Source organism: Macrobrachium rosenbergii, chromosome 18, assembly GCF_040412425.1.
Source record: "Macrobrachium rosenbergii isolate ZJJX-2024 chromosome 18, ASM4041242v1, whole genome shotgun sequence".
In the NCBI taxonomy this organism is placed as follows: domain Eukaryota; kingdom Metazoa; phylum Arthropoda; class Malacostraca; order Decapoda; family Palaemonidae; genus Macrobrachium; species Macrobrachium rosenbergii.
Genome location: NC_089758.1, coordinates 13,503,415 through 13,521,733, shown reverse-complemented (window position 1 = coordinate 13,521,733; position 18,319 = coordinate 13,503,415). Strand labels below are relative to the sequence as shown.

General features: G+C 35.9%; 1 protein-coding gene across 4 annotated transcripts in view; it reads right to left on the bottom strand.

Annotated features, from left to right (window-relative positions):
* The window catches only part of LOC136848134 (extracellular matrix organizing protein FRAS1-like), a 362,812-nt gene that overhangs the window by 71,846 nt on the left and 272,647 nt on the right, over positions 1-18,319 (bottom strand). For 3 of the 4 annotated variants that reach the window (XM_067120402.1, XM_067120399.1, XM_067120401.1), the window contains exons 2-3: positions 6,389-7,075; positions 1,572-1,603 (exon numbers count right to left, since the gene is read on the bottom strand). Coding sequence is in view for 3 of the 4 variants with exons in the window: in XM_067120399.1 (XP_066976500.1) it covers positions 1,572-1,603; positions 6,389-6,503 (147 nt within the window). In the remaining variant the exon portion in view is untranslated. The remainder of the gene's footprint in view (positions 1-1,571; positions 1,604-6,388; positions 7,076-18,319) is intronic. The other variant, XM_067120400.1, reaches the window with a different exon arrangement.

Genomic DNA, 18,319 nt, shown 5'->3' with positions numbered 1-18,319 from the left:
GCTTTCTATATTCAGGTCTCAATAGGACACCACTGCCATTCATGGAGCACGATTCGAAGTCCCGTCATGACAGACATCAAGATAAATTGTGATGAAAGTTGAAGGAAAAAGATAGGTTACAATGAAAGTTGATTGATGTTCTCGCTGAGATCGCTACAAAACCCATCGTCATCGTTGATATTGTTATCAATATCACTGGCTAACATTATCCGCTGTCATAATATTATTATTATTATTATTATTATTATTATTAAATGTCGCTAATGAACAGCAGAGGCAAGGGACAGGTAAATGGCTAGAGACCGAACATGCTTAAACATACTGTATAATAAGCATTCCGGCTACCCCTCAAGTTAGGCGAGACCTGGTAACATTTTTTTTATGGTAGTCGGTAATACGGCTGTGCTTGCACCGCCATAATATTAAAATTATTATTATCATCATCACAGTAGTACTATTTTACTAACTTCTAGAAGTTAGAGCTAAAACTTACAGCTTAAATCGAATCTTTGTAACGGTTGATCTTCCATTTTATTATAATATAGCATGTAAATGAAAGTAAAGTCTACAAGATAAATGAATTCCAGTAAAAACTAAACCTCAAGGCTCGGCATATTTTCTTAACCTTTGATTCCTGACTCCGGAAATTCCCGGATGATTCAGTTTTCCCTCACTCTTACAAGCCTCCTTAAACAGTAGTATCGACTGCTTCCTTGAAAATTCAGCTGCGATTATTTCCTATCGACTGTGTTACTTGCGTCGGGCCTGGGCTGGATACGGGTAATGAACTGTCTTTCCCGTTGGTCTGGAGTCGCCATTAAAAAGGAAATAGGCCTATATTTTGTTCGGAAAAACTGATGCTGATCACCAAACAACGCAATGTATGTAAATTACTATAGCCTTAGCGAAAAATATAATGGTGGCTTTAATACTCTCATTTCGCTCCCATAAAAAGATTAGAACCAGTCGTCATGGTGAGTGAGGAGATGCCAGCACAGAAATGGAAAAGAAAGAACGCTTAGCAATTACTACTTGAGATAAAACGGGCAGAGGTATTTGCTCACTGAACGAACACTTACAGTACTTGTCTTTCTAATCTCACAGCTAATTCTTTGCCATGTTTGTTCGTTGTGAATAATTAGTAGCAGCATTATGACGATTTTCATAAATACAAGTTGTGCTACTTCACGTTTATATAAAAAATGAAATTTTCAAAATTCAATTGCAAACTAAACAAAGATAGCCAAGACAGCACACGATTGAAAGATAAATGGAAGTTTGTATGAATTTAACGATGAATCCAAAAATCTGAAACACGCCTACTTACAAGATGCAGAATGTCTAAGTTGGCGTATTCAAAAGTTACGATAAAGAATTGGCAAGCCTCAAAATTCAAATAAAATGGCAAGCTTTGAGGGGAACCTAAGATAACTTCTTGGCCATGTGGCTCATGAAATCCCGCGAGTCATATCTTTAGAGTGCTTTCACTTTCGCGAATCTCCATTCGTTTCCAGCTTCCTTGTCTCAGGTGACAATATTCTAAGAAAAGAAAATGAAGAAAAAATACTCACCGGAAAAGTAAGCCCTCCATGATGGCATACACCTGAAACAAAGATAAATATAAGTCAAAATTGTTCTCATGGTCACATAAAGTCCCTGACTATACAAGTCGCAAAACAAATCAATTATCTACTTGAAAAAAAAACATAAATTGGCAACATTATTGACACACTAATTCAAGTAAACTAGAGATGAGTTTATAACTGATTTATATAATGTTTGTAACATATACATGGGCAAGTGGTTATTTTGTTCCATAAAATATTACCGATGTTAGAATGCTTAGTGTAATTGAAATGCTGCATTCACCGTGAATGTATAAATGAATAATTACATATTCCATAAATAAGAAACAGTCATCACTTTTATTAATAAACCCTTGAAACTGGTTGCGACACGAGGAAAATATCTACTGGACACAAATGAAATGTATAGATCACTTAAAAAATACATTACGCCATTTCTAAATTGATGCATAATTTATTTACATATACACACCTATATATATATATATATATATATATATATATATATATATATATATATATATATATATATATATAAAAAACGGAAGTTCTCAAGCAGAACTAGAAAGCAAGGGGCGACACGGTCAATCGCAGTATGCACCAAATCACTTTTTGTGAAGTGAAATTATACGACAGCGCATGAAAAATATGCTCGACCCAATCAGCTCATAAGTTTTTGGGACTGTAAAAAATAGGAAGGGTGGCTAATGAAGGAAATTGGCCGTGAAAATATATTTTTCCATGCACCGAAGGGGGAGTCTGAAATACGAGCGTGAACGAGGAAATGGATTCGCGCCATCAGCACATAAAATCAGTGACCTTATGGTCTTGTATGCGTGAATTCATGTATGCACGCACGCATTCGTGAAATGAATTAGGGACTAGCGGTACCTATGCATGCATGGATCTCCGGATTTACTTGCTAATTACCCAACACATCACAAAAATCGTTATTGCTTTGTGCTTGAATGTGTTTATGCATCAGACCTTTCTCTGACCTTTTCAAATGAAAAACCAAATGAAAAATAAGGCCTAGCAACCAACACCCTGATAAGGAAAAAACAAGAGAGTTAGTCAAATAAACGAGCCTCAAAAATTATCATCATGACTAATATTCCTTCTCGCACTAATGACAAAAACTCAAAATAAAAACAGCCAGTCAAGATGAGTCAACATGACAAGCGGAGATAAAGAGCAACCGTCACATGATGTTCATCTTTATTATTTGTCAAGGTTACCTCATGCTGACCTGAATACATGCGCAACATATATGAACTCTCTCTCTCTCTCTCTCTCTCTCTCTCTCTCTCTCTCTCTCTCTCTCTTCTCTCTCTCTCTCTCAAAAACCCTGCATAATAATTTGCTTGATTACAGCCTTCAAGAAGAGCATGTCCCTGGGGGAATTCTTGTTGGCATGATTACTGCTACTAATGCTATGTAACTTGAGGTGAATTCCTTCGTGCTAAGGACGTCACAATTCTGGATTCTAGGTGGAGGTCACAAAAGCTCCTAAAAACTCTTAGTAGCCTCTAGATTTATGGGGTCTCAAATAGCTTCTAAATATTTTCTTGGTACTGTCTGAATCCCAGGATCATAAGGAAGCTCTTTTAAATTTGGAGGTCACGAAGAAGCCCAAGATGCCTTCCTTGGTTCTGGCGAAAATCTCTCAAACTAGCTTTCGTTTCTTTAATAATATACTCAAAATAAAAAAAATGTATTTTAGAGTGTGAATTTCTTGAGATATAAGAACATGAACACGACGAAATAAAGAAAATAGTTTTATCTCAGACAATCAAAATGAGAGATGATATCATTTCATATCCACGAAAAAAAATTTTTTTTATTAGTCTCCTTCAGTAATCTCTATGAAAATACTTGGTAATCCTCAAGAATGAAGAAGCGAATACCAAATTTGACAACAATGTACGAGAAACTTGGGCACATAACTGGATGAAATTTCTTACAAGTATGCATGTCATATTAACTTGCAAATCTTAAAGTTGACATGGCCAAAAGTCGCGAGGGTTTTTACGTAAGTCTGAGGTTTCAAAACTTGACAATTTAAAATCTTAAATTGTACTCGGAAAACCGTCGTGAAATCTTATCAAAGAAATTCGTCCTTGGACTATGGCAGAAATTTTGCAAGCTTTCATGACAATAATTGTCAAGAGGGTGAACAGTTCCAAGAAAGTTACATCTACACACGCCTAAAAATTACAGGCTTCTGTGCAAAGAAAATTCGAGGATTTAGACACAAATTCTGTGAACATTTCACGAGCCTTTGAGTGTGGGGTAACTTGGAAAATCGGATTAATTATTCTAATGGGGCAAAAATCCCCTGAGATGGTAGCACATAATTTGATAGGTTTGAGCGTCAAAAATCACTTTGTACTTACAACAAAAAAAATCGGCAGTGCAAAGCTGCATAATGAAACCCTTGGCAAGTCTGTACCCTATTATAGTTTGATAGTTTATATGATAAAAAGTTTACCACCATTGTCACCAACATAACACCTACATTTGCCTCCTAATTACCTCTTTTAAATAAAATCTTGACTACCTGGGCAAAAACGATGGATTTTTACTAGGAAAAAAAAAAAAAAAAAGAGATATTTCACGGGGTAAAAGCTAGAAAATCCTGTATATTTGTGCATCATAAATAAAAAGGACTGACTATTTTCAGGACAGATGTTTACATTTTTGCATAAAGGCTCACTTACACAAGCAATCATTGGGAAAATAAAATCATATGCACTTGTACGCACACAAACACACGAGCGTATATATATATATATATATATATATATATATATATATATATATATATATATATATATATATATATATATATATATATATATATATATATATATATATATATATATATATATATATATATATAATATAAATATATAATATATATATATAATATATATATATAATATATATGTTTATATATATATATATATATATATATATATATATATATATATATATATATATATATATATATATATATATATATATATATATATATATATATATATATATATATATATATATATATATATATATATATATATATATATATATATATATATATATATATAAAATCATAGCCAGGTGACATAAACTATGCAGGTGAACTTAGCGCATTATACGCTTAAAAGCGATGATTAGTGGGTGTTGTGTTTATATATATATATATATATATATATATATATATATATATATATATATATATATATATATATATATATATATATATATATATATATATATATATATATATATATATATATATACACATATATATATATATATATATATATATATATATATTGATGTAAAAAAACCGTCCATACACAAATACATGGTTTCTTGCAACTTACGAGAAGCGTTTCGTCTCTATAAGCAAAAGATTAAAGCAGGCATCTGCTCTCGATAAAATGCAATTAAATCACCGCCAAGATGTTGCTTTAACTTCTCAACCCCAAAATAAACTGTCAACACAACATCCCGATTCTTGGGAAAGGCTCTTTGCGCAGGTTGGGTATCCTGGCCACGGTTATGTTTGGTATGTTGCCTTGCATAAAATATAAATCAGGGTCCACTGAGGTCTACCCTACGGAACTGCTCCAAATTCCCCAGCCATGTTTTTAATATCTCCGAATAATACAGACGTTTGGGAGTCTTCTTCCATTCAGTCACACTCGGTGAGCATCAAACATTCAAAAAATTTTTGTGAAAAGTTCATCCATATGATCGATGAAGTTTCATTGTTATCTGGCTATCAATAGTTCGAAATATGACTGAACTTTCGGTATTCGATTTGTACAGAATTTTCCCGAACTAAGAGAAACGGATCATACTCGCAGCAAGATTAGATTTCCCTGTGATGCTGCCAGGTGGGATTGAAATGTAATCCTTTAATCCGTGCTAAACATAATTACCGGTAACTGAAAATGTGACCCTCAAAAATTAGCTAAATGAGTTTTCAAACGAAAAAACAAACTGGTGATTTCTATTTGTTTTATAGGTTTTATCATTTGGACAGTAATATTAAAATACTAAAAGTGCCGTTTGCAGATCAATAAGAAATATGTCCCCAGAGAACACCATTACCGAGAGAGAGAGAGAGAGAGAGAGAGAGAGAGAGAGAGAGAGAGAGAGAGAGAGAGAGAGAGAGAGAGAGGGGGGAAACCTATCTTGCAATCTTGGCGACTAAGAAAAAAGTAAAAATCTTATAGAGAGAGAGAGAGAGAGAGAGAGAGAGAGAGAGAGAGAGAGAGAGGGGGGGATTAAAATATACACAGCTTAACAAAAAGCTAACAACAAAAATACACAAGAGTATTTTTACTTTTATCCGAGGATTAGAGCAGCAAACTTTAAATACTAATGCATCTATCGGATTCTATATTTGGAAATTACTTAACTAATCGTTTATGGTCATGAAGGAATTAAACTCTATTAAGTGGCCGAATCACTTCACCCCACATTTGAAAGCAGAATACAAACACATTTAATCGCCTAAGAAACAAGTCAATCATCTCCAACCTTTATTAGGGCATTGTAAGTTAAGATGACAGCAGAGCATCAAAAACAAATAAATAATGCAAAATCTTTACCTAAGAGAGCAAAAATATCTAAAATCATGACACAAAAAATAGGTCTTGATTCATAGCCACAAAATCTGAGTTACAAGAGCAATAGAAGACGAGAGAGAGAGAGAGAGAGAGAGAGAGAGAGAGAGAGAGAGAGAGAGAGAGAGAGAGAGAATGACGTAACCAAAACAAACCTACCTTCTCGGGATGGCGACGAAAGGCTAAGCGAGGACGAGCCTTGGATTCTCAAGGCAAGGATCAAGAAGATGATGGAGGAGGCCGCCGAGCACAGCCAGACTCTTCTTCCTTCCATTTTGTGCTCTGTTTCGATTCACTTGCGGCTGTTGCTGCGCATACTATTCGCAGGAAGTAGAACACCAGTTCTCAAGGTTCCTTAGAAGCTGGTGGTTCAGTTACACCTCTTTCCGTGTCCAACACCATGCGTCTGTATATGTTTTTAATAAATGTCCTTTCGTTCTAGGGTATTTTCAATACCTCCATTCGTGGATCATGCGTCTATTTTTTTTTTATTTCAAAACAGACGTTTGTTCGTTTTAGGATAAGTCAGTCAAAAACCCACAACAACACGAAATGAAAGTCAATTCACATTATTTCAGTATCATCATGTTCAATAGACACATGTATTTTATAGTTCTTCACATTATACAACATCACTATGACTCTCTCAATCGTCACTAAAAGATAACTGCCAATTTTAGTGCCGCAAAGACCAGAACGACACAAGAGAAAAACACTTGCTACAAGGTCCCTTCATGTATAATATTCAACATCTGGTTCACTGTTCAAGACACTTTGGGGGATATATTTATTGATACGAACCTTGCTTCAAAATAAAGTTACTGCTTCTGTCAGTCATCTGAAAATCTGTTTTTATCACATATCAAAATAAGAATTAGGTTTCATGCTTGCTTCTTTTCTCAACACATCTTGGCCAGTTTTTCATATGTAATTTCAAATTCTTCGTTCTACATTTCGAACAATTTACAATCAATGCCAAATTGTAAAGCTAACCCTTACTTTATGCAACTAACAACAGAATAATATTACTGATATAATATATATATATATATATATATATATATATATATATATATATATATATATATATGTGTGTGTGTGTGTGTGTGTGTATGTGTGTTTATACACATTATTTCAACTAACTCTATTTAGATAATCACTTATAACTATTATATCTGAAATACTTTCGATTAGTTTTACCTCAAAAGATTTCTATTCTGTACACACACACACATATTTATGTATATATATATACATACATACATACATACATACATATATATATATATATATATATATATATATATATATATATAAAGAACCATAGGCATTTCTTCTCTCAGAGGGAATGGCAAGTTTCTAGCCGCAAGTACTCTCCTTGACCCCAGCCGACATGGTACTCATTCCTGTACTTATACAAGAAGTATGGCAGACATTTCAGTGAACCATACAGACCTCTTCGAATATAAGACGCTTATTGGTCATATCCACCCAGAAATATGATTACCCAAAACTGTAAAGTAACTGAAGCTTTTCCGACGTCTGAAGGGACACTGCGAAAGCAGCATAATTTACGGGAAAGTATGGGAAAAGAAGTAACTGCGGTATACGCTTTCACCGAGACTGACAACAAATATAATACCTTTGTGAATATAACTGAGAGAGAGAGAGAGAGAGAGAGAGAGAGAGAGAGAGAGAGAGAGAGAGAGAGAGAGAGAGAGAGAGAGGTATAATTATTTGATTTAACTGCAAATAAAACAAATGTAGTGTGTATGTCTGTGGTGTGTGCGTGCGTGCACGAGAGAGCTAGAGAATAATCTAAAAGCACATCTAATGTGACAAACCAAACCTGACTACAGGTCATATAACATTTATCCTCATTTCGTTCTCAGCACCAAATTTACTGGTACTATAAAACTGTTCCCAAAAACATATTTCACGTCACTTCTCCGCTTCCTCCAGGGGCCCTCCTTCTCACTCCTCAGCCGGACGTTAGAGAGAAAGATTAGGGTGCGATTAAGATCAACAAAAACACACGCGCCTTGAACTAACACGAAGGGCTTTAACTCTCTCACAACACATCGATTAGGCTTAAGGGAAATGAAAACACTCGCAAATGAAACTTCCATCACCAGCAGAAAGAGAGAGAGAGAGAGAGAGAGAGAGAGAGAGAGAGAGAGAGAGAGAGAGAGAGAGAGAGAGAGAATGTTACGACCCTCCAGAAAGCCTAAATATATTCAATAGTGTTGATAAAAATTTGAGTTTAACGATCTGATCAAAACGTAAATAAAAAATATCTAATGAGACTATACAAAATATTAAAGTGGCAAAAACTCCTGAAGAAATACATTTAAATCTAAATACTGATGGTAACATAAAGCTACTGCTTTCAAATCCCTATAATGGCATTGCCCATCAGTTAAATTTCTTACACTTGCACCTATACAAAAAAATAAATATTTTTGCCTGCGATCTGAGTGAAGGAAACTAACTCCATCCTCGGGTGTAGAAAACGAAATGGATACACTCATTATTTATGTTTAATGATTTATCTTTATTCCCTCAACCTTTACTCGCTACTCAGACGTGTTTTATTCCATGAATTTTATTCTGTGGAAGTTTCCTTGGCCTGTTTTTTGGGAGAACATGAATAATCTTTCTTAAATTGGGTATGACCAGATATTTGTTTAAGTGACCAAGATATGATGACTTCAACAGCTTTTACGCTTGTTCCATGTGAATACCTGGTCATTCTGAATAAAAATAATAATAATAATAATAATAATAATAATAATAATAATAATAATAATAATAATAATAATAATAATAATAAACTCTACTAGGAGAACGGGTATTTGACTTTCAAACAAGCCTGTCAATTCATTCAAGTAAATAAATGATAGAGAAATGTCATTATCTTTCCTACTCCAGTTTCACCAACTCATTCACTATTGACTAATGTAATGCTAAAAACTGGCGTCCCATCAACTAGACTGAAGGTTAGGCTTGACATTTTTCGCTCCGTTGCTGAAACCGCTCGGACGTGATGCATTCGCTGGGAAAACGATAAGGAATTATTTTATTCCTAAGAGAGAAGATATTTACCTTTTTAAACTTCCCTCGTTCTTAAAGCAAACAAACAAACAAATGTAAAATGCTGTCCCATCATTCATTGCTATGTATTTTGATGTGGCTCAGGAGAGTAATGTCAAAGACCGTCCCGAGTTAAGAGTATGGGACAGATCGAGTCAAGGAAGGAGTGTGTGTGTGTGTGTGTGTGTGTGTGTGTGTGTGTGTGTGTGTGTGTGTGTGTGTGTGTGTGTGTGTGTAAGCTTAGTTTATTAGCCAACAAAAGACGAGAAAAAAAATGCTTTCATATTTCGGTCTTTTTTCAACAGATCTGAGTAAATTTAAACCTCTCTCTCTCTCTCTCTCTCTCTCTCTGTATGTGTGTGTGTGTGTGTGTATAAGCTTAGCTTATTTGCCAACAAAAGGAGAGAAAAAAATGCTTTCATATTTCTGTCTTTTTTTAACAGATCTGAATATAATTTAAACAACCTCTGTGTGTGTGCAACTAACAAGGTTCAACACCAGCTACTGTAGGAATTTCATGATATGTGATATAGCCTCCTTTTGGATCAGACGACCAGTTGATGAGCGAAAAGTGCTACTACCGGCCAGTTCAAGAACTGATTAGATAAAGTGATTAACACACGTATATGATGTATCTAATACGTGGTCAATTCCCCTTTTTCTTTTTTTTAAAGGTGCTTACTCAATGGCCAAACAAGTCTTTGAGGTACCTCCATCCATATAACTCAGTTTAACTCTCTTCCCCTCGCATACAAACATATATACATACACATATCACTTTCAGCAGGATATAAATTTCTCTTGAAAGGCATGCGATCATTCATAAGCTATCTGCGGTTGGTTTTTGCTTCTCATGTTTATCCATACTTGAATGTTTTGGCTAAGCCGAATATTTCATGTCATCCTCCATGTCAGCCTCAAGCTCGGATAAAGGAGTAGGGTTGGAAAAAAGCTACCTCTCGTGCTGATATATATATATATATATATATATATATATATATATATATATATATATATATATATATAGGCCTATATATGTATGTATGTATATAATTATAACATATGCAAGTGTGTGGCAAGAGGCAAAGAATCACAATAAGGCACGAGATCTACCAGGGAAAGAAAAACATACAAAGAAATACACAAATACAATTTGCTTGTTAGAATGTGGGGAATTTCTGCTTAAGGTAAGTTGCATATGGTACATTGGTGAAAGAAGGACTAACGTACAATTGGCACTCAAGTCTCTCACGTGTTGCTATTAAGGATGTCACGGGTGACTTAATAATGTGGATAGACAGATATAAATGTGACTTAACGATGGTGGGGAACGTAAGAATTTAATTGTGAAACGTTTAAGACTGCAGGTCTAAGCAAGAAACACACAAGAGTGGGTTGAACTGAATATAGGATTTAGGCCAAAGGCCAAACACTGGGACCATTGAGGTCATTCAGCGTTGGAAAGGAAAGTGATCAGTAAAAGTTTGAAAGGTGTCACACAGGAGGAAAACCTCGCAGTTGAACTTTGAATCAGTTGTTAAGGGAGGACTGAAACTAAGATGGAAGAAAGAGAATATGAAAGGAGGTACAGTAAAAAGAACGTAAGGGTTTGCAGCTAGGGGGCCGAAGGCACGCTGCAAAGAACCTTAAGTAATGCCTAGAGTGCACCGGATGAGGTGCACTGACGGCACTATCCCCCCTCCGGAGTACACAAGAATGGAGTGTCATCCTGTACCAATAACAAACAGGTGAAGTACCCTTTGCAAGAGTTACATGTGAATGAAGCGTCAACACTTAATTACAGGTAACGTAAGTTTAAGTTGATCTTAAATGAACTAGGCGTTATATAAGAAAACTCTTTGGACGAGCTACCATCAAGAGGTATATCTGTTACTCACGCAGAGAAAACAGCCGATGGTACTGCCTTAAGCTAAAGGGTAACATATGACAGTTACCCTCATTAAAGCGCACTACTTCAAACCTGTTACTTGTGCTTCGAAGACTGCCGACCAAAATCTGATCTTAAAACAGTGCACAACTTTTCAGTATCCCAATTACTTGGAATGACTGGCATGGCAGTGCTTTGGCATAATGATATAACATACAGATTTTAGGGTCCTACGGGAAATATGCTACCAGTACGATGGCCATGTTACAGCAAGAGATTCCGAGGAAAAATGTATAGACAAATTTTTTTTCCGAAAAGCATGTGATCGTGAAGAAGAGACAGTGACTGAAAAAGTACTGGGTTTACAGAATAATCATCATAGCTAATGAAAAACCAGCCTTTGAATGTCACGGAATGAAATGGAAGTAGCAATCCTGCATATTTGAAGACAAGAAATTTTCTTTTAATTATGCACACAAGGGGAAACAACTGACTACAGCGAAGAACGAATCACGAACAAAGTTTCAAAACATATCTTAGATTACAAGGTACAACAAATGCTTGAGTCCAGTATGAGGTTATTTTTCGTTAGACTCCAGCCACCTCCCGCTTTATAATTTATATTTTTCTTGGGTAAATCACATCAAAACAAAAATTTCTTCTCAATACATAACCTTCGCAAATGCCTAATAGCAGAGAAAAATAAGGACTTGAGGTAAGACAATACCAGCCCCCACCCCGCCTCCATAACTAATACGGCAAAATTGTAACAACCAGTAAACACCCCTAGTTTACGTTAGGTTGGTATTTTTAGGTTCGATTTTTGCATGAAAATCCAAAATGGTTTTTCATGCAAAAATGGCTAGCTGGCACCTTTGGAAATGGCTGGCTGGAGTCTTCCGAAAAATTACCCAGTATGATAGCGATGACCGACACATCCAAAACAAATATTTGCATAACCAGAAAGCACTACACGATTATGTTACAAAGGCGAAATACGATGTCAGCTTTACCATAAGTAGAACGTATGATGGACTGTAACTTGAAATAATGCCTGCTCCTATAAGGATTATAATCACGCCTTCTTAGCTGGTGACCTACCTGTCGTTTCCCCGACTCCGACCGGGTAATAACTTGCTCAATAGTAATACAATTTGCTCGTTGGAGCATTACAACAAAGGGATTTCATGTTTCCATGGGCTCTTGGTTTCATAAGTCTTTAAAGATAAAGATTCGGGAGAAAGCATCTAAAGGCGGTGCTCAAGCGGATGATAATCATTGTGAAAAGTCTTCTAACAACCTTGACGTCATCGAAATACGCTTAGCCTACTTGCCGGTTGCCCCATTTAACGCACAGCTCTGAAAAATTAGGACAACAATTTTTGTTTACCGTTAGCTTATGAATGATTATTCACCATCTAGTGCAGAAATTGTATGGTGACACACCGACTAACCACTTACACATTTCTAAAAAGACTAGAATCACTTATCAGCACTGACTGACAGACATAAGCATAAATTTTCAGTTTTTGCTTTAGAACATTCAAAACCTTCCGTCAGATGAAACCAAGCTGCTTCGTTACCTTGAACACACTTCAAATCTCGCAAGTTGAATCACCTTCAAATGAGAACAGCATTAACCTGTCTTGAATCTGTTTAACAAAACACTTCAGGTAATAAACAGCCTAATTCATTAACGTAAAATTAACACAAATCGCACATTAATATAAGTCTTTAGTCCCATTTGTATTCTTATCTACAGGCTACGGGTGTCTTTTACCCATCAGTGCATGGTTCCAACAATAACGAAATGAATTTTTCTCAATTACACCTTTGATGCTTAACCTACAAAATAAATGGCTCGTACTACCATTTATACAGGTTAATTTTCAAGTTACCAGCAGCACACAGTCAACCAAATAATCACTAAAATCACCACTGTATCAGGAATATAGCCTCTGGCCTTAACTGGGAAGAGGGATAGTTTAAACTCTATACGATACCACTGCCACTCTTCTAAACGTGTTGTTGCTCTCACGGTTACCAAACGACTGGGCAATTTGTTCGCGAGCATTCCGCATTCTGAAAGAGAAAGAAAGAAGAAATTAGCTCTAATCCATTCTAATCATAAAAATGAATTCTAAAGGAAAACATGCAATTCATTCATAAAAATAAAAGGGGGAAGTAAAACCGGGGAAATGCAACGGTTAAATTGAAACAATGAGCTTTATTTCGTGAGGGAAAACGCCCAGTGATTATTTCTAATGTACATATATAATTGTTTTTCCACATCCGCGGGATGGCGGCAAACCAAAAAGAGTAATGCTGACGTAATCACAGATGCATATTAGGTTCTAGTACATCCTAATTACAATTACGATCGTAATCTTAGAATTATGAAAGGACACGCAGAGGCATTGAAATAACAATAAGATCCTACAACTCAAAATGATAATCGTATACAGAAAAGGTCCAGGCTTGGGGAAGGGTTTATGTAACTAAGGATGAACGTAGCAATGACTGTCGCTTTACTTTTTCCTCTGATATCACCCCTTCTAAGGGATTCCGAATTATTGTTAGTATAAAAAAAATGATAACTCTTTTAAACCTAAGGAAAATGATTCCTGAAAACAAACCCTTACGCCTGGGTAAGCTTCCTAGACCAAGGTGGTCAATTCATCCAATTCATTCCAAAAACATCCTAGGCGTTTCCTTATTTGCCTAACCAGTCTTAATATGAGAGGAAAGTCTTCACCAGCACCGTGACACTCTTCGGTTTATCTCTATCACAACGACAGAAATCGACTGGGATTATTTTCTAATATCCGTTCATACAATGTCGAACCAATAATCAAGGCAAAAGATAAACAATCAATATCGTTCTACTTCTTTAACTCTCCCTTTTCAGTAACGTCGTGTTTGATTTCGGCTTGGTCAGTCTTAGTCTCTTCAAAATTAAGCAAATTAAATGAAAGCTTTGCCAGACAGCGGTCTCCTAAAAAATAAACAATGAATAAACAAGAGACGTAACCTAGACCGACCGGGGAGGTCGGAAAAGGGCGGTCCTGAAGTCTATAATCTAATCCGGGTGAAGAAGGAAAAGCGAATGAGTTATCACCCACAGGCATAATTCATGATAATCCGGAAGTCGTAAAGTAACGGTGATGATGATGATGATGACGATGAAGGGGGAGGGAGAGAGAGAGAGGGAGAGAGAAACCTGACGACCAACACCTGTCCTCCATAGAAGGCTCTTTAAATATTTCCCTTTTTTTCCCTTTAAAATAGTTTTTTTTTATGAAACATATGGGATTTTATATTCTCGCCCCCTCTTAACTTACAGGTGCTATCGTGTAAGTATCGTATGTGACCGCGTGCGGAAAATTTATGATTCTGTAAAATATTTTTTGAGATTGTAAAGAGAGTAATATATTCACATCAGTTTTTTGTTCCACGGGATCGAAAATGAAGTCTGCAGTGTTACTGACTACTGTTATCGCTATCAATAATAATCGTAGAACTAGAGATTGCTACATACCATTCATAAATGACAAAATTCAGACTAATTAAAAATCATTTAGTAACACCAACAATTAATGATGTTTCCGTAACCGTTTCCTGCCTCCAGGAAATTTCAGGATTTGGAGTGCTGTTCCTACTACGGTTTTCCTGATTCCTATTCTCTGGACTTTTTTCAAAACTTTCTTGTTTGAAAGGCCGGTCTATCGCTAACTTTCTGGCTGTATTCTTCGAAGACACACACACATATATAATATATATAGACATATAAAATATGTATTATGTATGTATTTATGTACATATATATATATATATATATATATATATATATATATATATATATATATATATATATATATCCTCACATGAAGAACACGAAGTAAGGACAGTTTCCATTACCAACAACAAGACCATTTAACACGAAGATCAGCTTCCTAAACAAGCGCAGAAGAAAGATCTTCCCTTTCCAAACAACAACGAGATCAAACCCTGGTGACAAGGGACTGCCAATGGCATCTTATTCGGTCATGTAAAACAAATCCCCTGTAATGTGATCGGAGCATGAGGCAGGGCCAAGATGGCTTGACTGTGTCACACAGACACACACACGCGCACACACACACTGCGAAGCAAGCAACATTACAGGACCCCCGATGCCCCAGATTTGACTCAAAGACTGCGATCATTTGTTTATATCTATGGTTAATATACCAAGACGCTTTTGATTGCTGAAATCAAGTTCCGTTCATCCACGAAAGGCTTTAGGAACTTCTCTTCTTAGGTGGTGAGAAAGGTGCCTCTCAGATGGAAATAAACAAAATGCCACATGGACTACAGAGCCCATTCCACATTCTCAAAGGGAATGGTGTAAAGAAATGTCCAGTCCGACTTTGTTTTGTTTCCTATAGTGAATATGAGGTTACTGAAAAAATTTATGTAAGTATGAATCAACTGGTAAATTGATTCATACTGACTAGAAATATACGGCTTAAGCTGACCAAAGAAGTAATAGGCGAGAGCTGAAAAAATAATTTTTGTAAGCTGTTAATTATCACAGAAAATTTATTTGAATATACAAACGTAATATAATTTTGGATGGAGTTATCAGCGAAATCAAGGATATAACAGATGAAAATTCGTGAGATAAGGAGAGGATTTAAAAATGAGTCTGAAGCGACTGATGTTTGTATACGCTACAGAGACTGGTGAAAGAGTTGGGTAGTGTTTTTAAGAAATAAAATGTGAAAGTGAATGTCGGAAAGATTATAGTTATGAAGGCACATGAAAGCCAGGAAGCTGGAGAGCTGAATGCTGGCACAGAGGGAGAAAAAAAAAATCAGAGAAAAGGCGAATTACAGATTATGTGATGCAATGAAGATAGTAGGATCTCTGCTAAATATACAGAAGAGGAACCTAGAGTCAATGGGATCATGTTGAAGTATATTTTGTGAAATTTCCTTTACGGAAGTAGAAATTCAATGCAACTGAAAGGAAACAGGTATAAGTTGAGATAAGGTGCTTAAGCAGTATATGTAGAGTAAGAAGGGTAAAAAGGATGAGAAATGTAAAGATATTAAGAAGGTGGGACAAAAAAAACGTTGGCAAAGGTGTGAAGATGTAACAGAATATTTCCAGATGGCTTGGTCATGTATGGAAAGGGGAACGACGGTGAAAAGTGTGCGTAATTCGGAAGTTTTCGTAGAGGAGTGGTAGCAGACAGAGGAAGGGGAGTGGAGGAGGTATAAAAGAATGGCAGCACTACAGTGGGTGCAACGTATGTGGTGGAAGGGGCTGATGAAACTTCCGTGCGTGTAAGTGTTACGCCTGATCTGACGATGTGTAAGTTTTTTTTACACGAGGTTCTTTCCCCGTATATCCCTCAGATTGTGACAGTTGCAGTGATAATAGTCTTTCATTTTAATCCATTTATACCAAAGGAAGCAGCTTATTGGCTGGAAAGTTGTACAATAGTCATACATATATTAATTACACACAAACACATATATACTGTGTGTATATATATACATATATATATATATATATATATATATATATATATATATATATATATATATATTGTATATACAGTATGTGTGTGTGTATTCTTCATGTTAGGCATTTACTGTCAATGAGAATTTTTACAATTTCAACAAATAAATTCCAACCCCTCGTTTGTAGCTAAAACAAATAAGACTTTCTTACAGATATAAGATATGTGGTGTCTCCTGACTGAAAGTTTTATGATGTATACAGATTCCACATCGTCACTCTAGCCGAGCATTACGTGAGACAAAAATAAAAACAAAATAATTAATAAAAATAAACAAATGATGATCATCTAACATTGACCTCCGAATTATTTAAGAGAAACATTCCAAAATTAATTGTTTCGTCTTATTTTTAATCACCTTTGACGTACAATAGGCATATACTATCCAGATATATATATATATATATATATATATATATATATATATATATATATATATATATATATATATATATATATATATATATATGTGCGCGCGCGTGTCTGTGTGTATTTACATATAATAACGAGCGAGCAAGTGATTCAATTAATGAACTGAATAATCGTAAAGACTGGTCTGTCACTGACTGTGTTTTTTTTTATCCCACTCAAAGCTACTTGGTAGCAATAGGTAATAGCACTGTGTACAGCGGCGAGATTAAGTTCCGCAAGCAAGAGACGAACAAAAAGTGTTCTTATCATCTTCCCTTTCATTAATTATTCTCTCTGTTTTCACTCGAGAGACGAGCCGTCCAAAACGCATCATCAAGCGCATGACAGGATTAGCGTAACCAAATATGGCGTGCAAGAAAGCTACGACAAGAGGAACGGGAGACGACACGAGAGCTCTTCCATGTCCTTGAATCAAGAGAGAGACAGAACGAGAGAGAAAGAGGGGAATACGGAGCATGTGTAAATGGACTTGCGAAGAAGAAGAAGAAGAAGAAGAAGAAGAGAGAGAGAGAGAGAGAGAGAGAGAGAGAGAGAGAGAGAGAGAGAGAGACGGGGGTGGGGGGACGCAAAGCATGTGTAAATGGTCTTATGAAGAGATAAGTAAAAGAGAGAGAGAGAGGGGGGGAGATGCAACGCATGTGTAAATGGTTTTATGAAGAGATAGTAAACTGAGAGAGAGAGAGAGAGAGAGAGAGAGAGAGAGGAGAGAGAGAGAGAGAGTGTAAATGGTCTTATGAAGAGATATGTAAAAGAATGAGAGAGAGAGAGAGAGAGAGAGAGAGAGAGAGAGAGAGAGAGAGAGAGAGAGAGAGAGAGAGAGAGTCGGGGGGGGGGGGTGAATGTAAAGCATGTGTAAATGGTCTTATGAAGAGAGAGAGAGAGAGAGAGAGAGAGAGAGAGAGTGTAAAGGGGGTGAATGGTAAAGAGATATGTAAATGGTCTTAGAGAGAGAGAGAGAGAGAGAGAGAGAGAGAGAGTTTGATGGAATAAGAAAATGTGTTGGTGGACTAAGGAAAATAAAGGTAACAAAAGTAGAGGGAAAAGTAGAATAATATGAAGTACCTATGCTAATACTTATACATGTGAGAGAGAGAGAGAGAGAGAGAGA